General features: G+C 43.0%; 1 protein-coding gene across 1 annotated transcript in view; it reads right to left on the reverse strand.

Annotated features, from left to right (window-relative positions):
- The window catches only part of LOC129811526 (AT-rich interactive domain-containing protein 1B-like), a gene marked incomplete at its 5' end in the record, with an annotated part of 88,334 nt that overhangs the window by 13,265 nt on the left and 65,387 nt on the right, over window positions 1–9,682 (reverse strand). The window contains 3 exon segments of the mRNA XM_055862906.1: window positions 3,240–3,450; window positions 3,772–3,981; window positions 4,131–4,292. Coding sequence (XP_055718881.1) covers window positions 3,240–3,450; window positions 3,772–3,981; window positions 4,131–4,292 — 583 coding nt within the window.

Raw genomic sequence — 9,682 nt, forward strand, 5'->3', positions numbered from 1 at the left:
TGGCTAGTTTTAGAAGATAAGAGATGCTGGATATGTGAATGAGCGTTTAGTGTAACAGCTCCTCTGAAACAGCCTTCATGGCCTTTCTCTGCACCGCACGCCTCTAACAGGAATAAAGAATGGCTTAAAAAATTCATACTACTTCTGAATTATTTAACAATACCCCCTGCCGCCACAACAGGAGGGAGGGAGGGAGGGAGGGAGGGAGGGAAAGGGGATACCTAGTCAGTTGCACAACTGACTGCATTCAACCAAAATGTGTCTTCTGCATTTAACCCAATCCCTCTGAATCAGAGAGATGCGGGAGACTGCCTTAATCCACGTCATCATGTCTGTATGCCTGTTTCATATCAAATCAAATGTATTTATAAAGCCATTTTTACATCAGCAGATGTCACAAAGTGCTATACAGAAACCCAGCCTAAAACTCGAAACAGCATGTCTGTCTGCCTGCCTATTTGTCTGTCTGCCTGCCTGCCTATTTGTCCTACTGTCTGCCTATTTGTCTGCCTGTCTGCCTATTTGTCTGCCTGTCTGCCTGCTGCATCTGAGGGATGAGAGCAGTTGTTGTCGGGGGTTAACTTCCTTGCTCAAGGGCAGAACTGCAGATTTGAACCTTCGGTTACTGGTCCAGCGCTCTTAACCTATAGGGAGAGAGAGAAAGAGAGGGAAAGAGAGGGAGAGAGAATGATGCTTTCAGTGGGGCTGGGAGAGAGGGAGCGAGGGACAGAGGGGGAGAAAAGGAGAGGGCATGGGGGGGGTCTTTGGGATTCTCCTCTCTCCAGGATATCTCCTCTGCTCCATAGCCAAGCAACTCAGAAAGTAAACAATGGATCCAGTGGTTACTGGAGGTTAAGAGCATTCCTATCCCTCAGATGCTGCAGGCAGACAGGCAGATAAATAGGCAGGCAGGCAGACATACAAATAGGCATGCTGTTTGGAGTTTTAGGCTGGGTTTCTGTACAGCACTTTGTGACATCTGCTGATGTAAAAATGGCTTTATAAATACATTTGATTTGAAACAGGCATACAGGCATACAAGCATATAAACAGACAGGCAGGCAGAGAGACAACACTGGGAGGGAGGCAGATAGAAAGTAAGGCAGACAGGCAGGCAGACAGACAGAGATACAGATAGGCATACAGGCAGGCAGACAGACAACAATGGGAAGGAGGCAGGCAGAAAGACAGGTAGACAGGCAGGCAACACTAGGAGAGAGGGAGGGGACATTTACACAGCGTGAACTCAAGTGCCCTTTATTCTACATTCAGAGAGAGAGAGAGAAATGAGGGAGCGAGAGGAAGAGAGAGAGGTGTGTCTGTGGAAAGGTTGATGACATAAGACAGAAAGCGCTGGCTCACATGTGTGTGTGACTGTAAAGGTTGATGACATAAGACAGAAAGCGCTGGCTCACATGTGTGTGTGACTGTAAAGGTTGATGACATAAGACAGAAAGCGCTGGCTCACATGTGTGTGTGAGTGTAAAGGTTGATGACATAAGACAGAAAGCGCTGGCTCACAGGTGTGTGTGAGTGTAAAGGTTGATGACATAAGACAGAAAGCGCTGGCTCACATGTGTGTGTGACTGTAAAGGTTGATGACATAAGACAGAAAGCGCTGGCTCACATGTGTGTGTGAGTGTAAAGGTTGATGACATAAGACAGAAAGCGCTGGCTCACAGGTGTGTGTGAGTGTAAAGGTTGATGACATAAGACAGAAAGCGCTGGCTCACGTGTGTGTGAGTGTAAAGGTTGATGACATAAGACAGAAAGCGCTGGCTCACATGTGTGTGTGACTGTAAAGGTTGATGACATAAGACAGAAAGCGCTGGCTCACAGGTGTGTGTGAGTGTAAAGGTTGATGACATAAGACAGAAAGCGCTGGCTCACAGGTGTGTGTGAGTGTAAAGGTTGATGACATAAGACAGAAAGCGCTGGCTCACAGGTGTGTGTCAGAGTGAATAGAGGTTGACTGGCGGTCAGTGTTGTTTATATCTATTACTCCACCCTCATGAATCAATCTTAGGGGGATACCCCTCCCCTCCTCCGACTCCTCCCTCCCAACAACTCCTCTTTGCTGCTCAACAGCTTTCTCTACTCTGTGACATCATCACCTAGCTGTCAGCTATACATGGAGCCTGCTTCACTGACATGGTCAGTGAAGCAGGCAGCCAGGCAGGCACCTGGGAGCAGGATGGATGGCTGGATAGATAGAGGGATCGTTAGTAGGTGTTAGAGATAGATAGACAGATAGACAGATCGGGCCAACATGAGGTCTCATCTGTGGTAAGAGCACAGTGCGGACATGGTTCTCTCTCCACTTCAATCAATCACACAGCACTATGTCATCTACTGTAAGTGGAGGTAATAGCGACTGCTCTGGTTCTTAAATGTACACATATTTAATTCTGTTTCAGCTTACAGTATATTCTATTTTAGTGTATGTTCCAGTAAATAGACTGACCTGGCTCAAAATGAAGGTAAATATTCATATCAGAATGTTATGTCTACATCAAGAGTCTAAGAGGCTGGGATGCAGACATATGCCTGAGTAGGTGTGTGTCTACATGTGTGTGTGTGTGTGTGTGTGTGTGTGTGTGTGTGTGTGTGTGTGTGTGTGTGTGTGTGTGTGTGTGTGTGTGTGTGTGTGTGTGTGTGTGTGTGTGTGTGTGTGTGTGTGTGTGTGTGTGTGTGTGTGTGCTGAAGGTAGGTACTCCTCTCCAGCCCTTTAGTAAAAGTAATCTGGTGTGACTCAGGCAGCTGAGGTGTTGATGTTCTATTTCAAAACCAGGGTAGGTCACTCTTCTCATCACCACTCTGAATTAGAGATGTGACCTTCACGCTCCAGCTCTCTCTCCTTAGCTGGGCACCGTAATTGTGCTTAGAAACACAGTGTCAGGGACAACATGCAAATCAAAAACGTTGTCTTATAAATAGCATAGCAGCGTAAACCAGAATTACATGATTTAACATGTTTAACACGGTCATCACATCAAGCCACATCTCTGCTTAGAGGTGCTGTAATTTGCTTGTTTTTAATGTTGTTCAAAATGCTATTCCAAGACACCATACCAGTCCGAGAAAAGGCACACATTCTCCCATCTAGTAAGACTGTCGTGCTGGTGCATTGAAGTCGGCATACAGTACAGTTTCACCTGATACAATGTAAATCATTACTATCATCACCACCATCATCATCACAATTCATCATCATCATCAGTGTCAGTGCCGGTCCTTACCAGGAGAGGGCAGCTGCACCTTGGCCTGCTTCCTGTTTTCCCCCCCAGTCCCAGTGTTGCTGTCGGCCGGCGGGTCCTCTCCTCGCTCCACCTTACACTCATAGGCAAACAGGTACTGGATGTACTGCTTCTTCAGACAGCTGGCGGAGCTACTGGAGGTACCAACACTCAGATTGGTGGACAGCTCACGCCACTTCTTGTTCTTGTTCACCTTTGAGGGGAGGGGAGAGGATGTATGGAGGAGAGGAAGGATGGGAAGGGAAACAGGAAAGCATTAATACAATGGCATGTTAGTCCACTGTATGTTTCCTGGCTTGAAACTACTAAACATTTGCTTTGCCCCACTTCAAAGCTACTACCAAATAAGTGATATTGACAAGTCTAATAAACCACATTGATAGTGTATAGCGCCACAGTATTTCAGTCCAGCAATACATGAGAAAAGCACTGATATTTCAGTCCTGTAAGACATAAAGCAGTATATTTCAGTCCTGTAAGACATAATGAAATGAACCCAGTGGTTGTCTCTCACCATGGCCAGGCCCCCTATCTCCCTGACAGCCATGTAGAGTCTGCAGAGGTCCAGGGGCTTCTTGCCCACGGCGGGAAGTTGGGGGACAGGTGTACCCCTCTCCTCCATGAAGGACAGGTACCGGTCCACCCAGCCACGCCTCTCCGGCTCCCCACCCATATCATACAGGCGCGTGATTCGTTCGCTAGTCATGGTGGACGAGTTGAGCTTCTGAGTCGGAAGAGATGGAGAGAGATATGGAATTAGCTCCAACCTTGCAAACTTACACAACTACTGAAATCAGTCATCGTACATGAAAAAAACAACAAGAAATAAAACATTGGAAGATATTGGTTAAAATGTAAGAAGGCGTGTCATACAGGGCTGGAGGGAGTCTTTGGCCAGACGGGGCTGCTGATGCTGTCGCTGTCATCCCCATGGTAGGAGGACAGGCTGGCTGGGCTGGGGGACAGGGGAGAGGGGACAAGCATGGCACCAGGGGTGGTGGGCATGGAGACACACTGGGATCCACTGTGCCCATCCTGTAACAGAGAGAGAGAGAAACAGAGAGAGAGACAGAGTGAGAGAGAGACAGAGGGAGAGAGAGCCAGAGAGAGCGAGCGAGATATATATATATAAATATATATATATGCGAGATATATATATATAAATATATATATATATATATATATGGAGAGAGAGAGAGAGAGAGCGAGAGAGAGAGAGAGAGAGAGAGAGAAAGAAAGAGAAAGAGAAAAGGGGGACAAAAACCAAGGGTGAGCACTTGTTGAGTGTTATGTAGGGTTTCCAACACTACCAAATTCGCCAGACAAAGTTCCGCCCCTATTCATTTTCAACAAGATCACGAGGAGCAATGCACAGGGGATTGTGGGAAGGTGAGTGGCGGGAACCCTGCTAGCGGAGCGGTAGAAAAAGTTCAGCACTGCTCTACTTTATGCAAATTGAACACGGCCACCGCTGCAATTAACCAATCCAGTGAGGAGCAGATGTTTGCTTCAAAGTCTTCCGTTCATGAAACATAGTTCTGCGTGTCATTAGTTCCGGGCATGCACAACCAAAAGAGATGGAGGAAAGCCAATCATCGCTCTGTCTGGTTTTCCAATTCTGTATGATTTTTCTTTGCTACACTCTTAGAAAAAAGGGTTCTAAAAGGGTTATTTTAGGACAAACCTTTTCGGTTCAAGGTAAAATCCTTTTTGGTTCCATGTAGAACTTTCTGTGGAAAGAGTTATATTTCGAACCTAAAACGGTTCTACTTGGAACCAAACGTGTTCTACCTGGGACCAAAAAGGGTTCTTCAAAGGGTTCTCCTATGGAGACAGCCGAAGAACCCTTTTAGGTTGTAGATCACACAGCGTGTAGAATATAGAGACAAAATCATAAGGTCAAGAGGATTGCAGAGACTGTTGGTGTTGATGGTGGGTGAAGAGAGATTTGCATAACAATGTTTGCTTGTGCTGCTAACTAGTTATGAACCTCAATCAACCTAAACCTCAAAAATGGGATCAAACCCAGCATTTGTGAATGTGTTGAGTAAATTACATTGTAAAATTTGCCCAGAAAGTACCAGTAACACACATTACAACAGTGGTAATGATTCACTAAGCATGCATTTCCAAAGTAATATGCTACCAATTCGATTATGGTATCATAACAATAAAATGTTAATATATTATAGTTTATGGCTCTTTCATTATACTTGTGTCATGACGTTGATGATGATAGCTCACTTCCTGTAAAATACATAGGCCTACATACACATGACCGGGTACTTTGGGTAAAGGAAATTGTGGCTTCGAATTGCAAACATTGTTGTACATATCTCTCTTGAACCACCATCAACAACAACATCTTTACAATCTTCCTCTATGCCATTGACTTTCTGATTTTGTCTGTGTATTCTAAAATCATTCTCAGCAAATAAACAAGGTATAATTACAACGCTCCCCATGCCCCATTATTTTCCTTTTTGTCATTTTAATAACCCTACAAATGGTCAGCTCCTTATTTTCATGTACAGTACTGTACCTAGGGTTGCATTTGCACTAAACAATTTCATGTCAGAAAAATAATGTAGAAAATCTCGCTTATGGTTAGCCTCATATACATTATCTACTGGTATACTTTTTTCAATTGAGAACATATAGCTAGCTCAACAATATACAATTGATGTGTCAGTTTAGCTTTTCTCTGCTTCAGATGTACAATGACAAGGGCACATTGATTGCACATGTTCATTAGGCCAGTAATGCCATCATACTGTAGGCCTATGGCTGCATTGGTGACGCATGCCATTATGATAATGTCACGACTTCCGCCGAGGTCGGGTCCTCTCCTTGTTTGGGCGGCGCTCGGCGGTCGGTGACGCCGGTGTTCTAGCCATCGTCGATCTCATTTTCATTTTCCATTTGTTTTGTCTTGTTTTTCCACACACCTGGTTTCTATTCCCTCATTTACGTGTTGTGTATTTAACCCTCTGTTCCCCCCATGTCTTTGTGTGGGATTGTTTATTGTAGTGCTTGTGCACATTCCCAGTGAGCGCATGACGGGTTATTTTTGTGCCCATTTATCTTGTTGTTCTGGATGCCGTTGGTTTTGCTTAATAAATCTCCGGTTATTACCCAGTTCTGCTCTCCTGCGCCTGACTTCTCTGCCGACAATTACGCACCCCGCTACAGATAAGCTGCAAAATGGGTTCACATGGCTGATATCCTGAGACAGAGTGACAATCAAATAAAACCGATTGGAGAGCTCACATCTGGACAAAAATGTAATGTTAATTTGAAAAAGCAACAAAGTAACACAGCAAATTCGAGACAGATCCCCTTCACACCTTTTTATTGCAAAATTGTGATCTGTGATGAATGAACATTGACACAAGTTCTTCTTGAATATTGTTTTTAAGTTAAAAATTAAAACAAGTTAAAAAACTTCACTTCAATGAATCAACATTAAATTAATTAAAATATTATTTCAAAATGTACAAATAATCTAACTTGTTTGTAAATGTTAGACATCTTAGTAAGTAAGCTACTATTACTAAAGCATAATTTCTAGGTGAACAAAAAAGTCCTGTCATGACTTTCCTTCCAGGGTGAGGATAAAAGAGAGCCCCCCCTCTCTCCCACCAGAGAGGAAGGGGGGAAGTGGGCCAGTTTTATAACTTTAACAACCAGTCGTAAACTTTCTCTCTCTGGCCCGGCAGTATTGAACAAAGGAATATGATGTGTGTAGAGAGAGAATCGGCTGCCTAAACTCCAACATCCAAAAGTGGATAATGAAACAATATTTGTAACATAAAAAATGTGGGAAATGGTTTGTGGGGATCCAAACAATCATGTCAAAAGTGTATTGTTTTGTGAGGTCATTAAGGATGGTATTACAAGATAAGGGTAACTCTGCAAATGTATACATCCCAGTTATTAGATTTACATCTACATGTTGTAATTTTATATGATTAAATTTGAAACTATTTGTGAGAAGATTAAATGTAATTTTAGCCTTCTAAATGAGATCATTGTTTTTCATATAAACTTTTGCCAAGTCAGTAACCACGCCAACGTGAGCACAGACATTGTGGCAACGTGATGGAACCGTCCTCCAAGGCGAGTGCATAAAAGGACTCGCTGAAGAATTAACATATTAGACCAGTATACGTGCAGTGCGAGCTGAATACGCTGAAATGGATAGAAACTCTCTAGACTACACAGGAACATTCAGTCTGCAGCTGTTTAACTTCTTATGGCTGCAAGGCAAAGTGTTGAGTAGCCAGTGAAATTGTGCCCATTTCAAACGGCCTCCTACTCAAATCTTGCTCGTACAATATGAATATTCTTCTTCTTTTTGGATAGAAAACACTTTCTAGTTTCTAAAAGAGTTGGAATTATTTCTCTGAGTGAAACAGAAGTCCTTCTGCAGCACTTTTCCTGACCAGGAAGTGAAATGTCAGAAATCGATGCTCTTTTCAACTTGATGCCTATACATGGTCTTAACACTTAGGAGTCTGCTGACACTCTATACGCCTTCCTATTGGTGTAAAGAGGATGTCAGAGAAGACATTTTTGTGCTCCTCTTGGTCTGTGGTGGAAAAAAAACAATTTCTTTGACGTGACCGTCCACTTCCGGTACTCTGAAGGAAGTGGGATTGACTTCTGTTTTGCCTTGGTAACGAACGGCTAACGTCTCCGGCTCGAATTTTTTTTGATACATGTGACCATATCATCGTAACGTATGTTTTTTCAATATAGTTTAATCAGATTATTGAAACTTTATTCGGGAGTTTTGCCGTGTTCCGTCCTCTGACTGTGTTTACGTTGGAGAAATGTATGCCACTCGGCTAGTGCCAATGCTAATTGAAGAGGGACATTTGCCATTCTGAATCGAAACAACGACTCATCTGGACAGTTGACTTCATAAATAATAATAATAATTAATAATAATAATGATTAATGGATGACTGGTATGATAAAGATATGTTCTGATATATTCTTGAGTTAATTCGGGAAACGCTAACTCATTAAACTAACTTTTCCCGTGGTGCCCCAAGATTGCTAATGAGTTAATTGTTACATGATTAATTTAACCATGTCTAATAATTAAACGTAGTTAATTGATTTAAGAAAATAACAGTTATCACATCAATGATAGCCACGTCACGACAGTCCCTACCAGAGGTGGCCAACCTTGTTCCACTTCCTGATCTACTGAGTGAGCAGACTTCTATTCCAGTACAGCAATAATACACATTATTATCAACTCATTAGGTTTGATAAGTTGAATCAGGAGTGTTAGTGCTGAGCTGGAACAGAAGCCTGCATACTCAGCATACCCTAGGAGAAGGATTGGCCTGCTACATTTGTAATACGTTTGTAGCCTACATTATGTGTGACTTTTAACTGTAATGTTGTATAAAACATTTACTAACATAAGTACACATACAACTCATGGCATACAAGGATATGCCAGCAGTCTCTTGGGACATTCACTGGGACCTCTTCATCTACAGACAGGCTTTTGCAGCTCTCCATATCTGAGGACAGACATCACAAAGATACAGGCTTCATTTTATTACAATTAGACAGCACTGACTAATATCTCTCTGTCTGTCTCCATAGTTTTTCTCTCTAGGGACTAGAACTGGAGAATATTTTTCTAATGTCAACCCACACTCTGCCTAATGTCATCCCACAATCTGTCTAATGTCATCCCACAATCTGCCTAATGTCATCCCACAATCTAACTAGTACACCTACTCCTTTTTCTGACAACTGGAGCAGAACATCCTTTCACCCTCTTCCATTGCTGTTATCTATACATTCATTTGGGGCATGAGTTTTTAATTTACAATGATAAATAGGCTTACATCAAGATAGCAAGCTAAGCTAATATGAAGTTAACTAGCTGATGATATTTCACTTAGCTATACTATGTAAAGTTGGCTAGCTAGATAGCTAATAAGCAGCTCATTCGCCTACACACAGTGGCCTGCTGTAGCTAACTAGCTAGCTAGCTAGCTAATACTACATCGTTTTTTTACATTTTCAAAATGTATTTACTTAGTAACTTACTCACTATAGGTTCACGCCTACGCCCACGCCCACGAAGAGGACAACCTTTTGCAGTGAAGAGTTGTCAAGCGGAGGCACAGCTTCTGGTCGAAACATACCGTTAGCGATCGAGACAGAGCGGAATGTATTCGTAAATTTCTCTGTTCTTTCCTCACCCATACTTTCACTCCAACCCTGACTGTGTGTGAACAGAAAGTGAGGCCTCTTGCAAACTGCCGTGTGCATCAGAAACACTCAGCAAACCAGAAAGAGTGAGAGAGAGAGACATCGAGAGTGAGAGACTGCGACAGTGGGAACGATAGAGCGACAGCAAGAGTGAGAGACAGCGAGAGTGTGTGTGTGTG

This window comes from Salvelinus fontinalis, chromosome 15, assembly GCF_029448725.1.
Source record: "Salvelinus fontinalis isolate EN_2023a chromosome 15, ASM2944872v1, whole genome shotgun sequence".
NCBI classification, from domain to species: Eukaryota; Metazoa; Chordata; class Actinopteri; order Salmoniformes; family Salmonidae; genus Salvelinus; species Salvelinus fontinalis.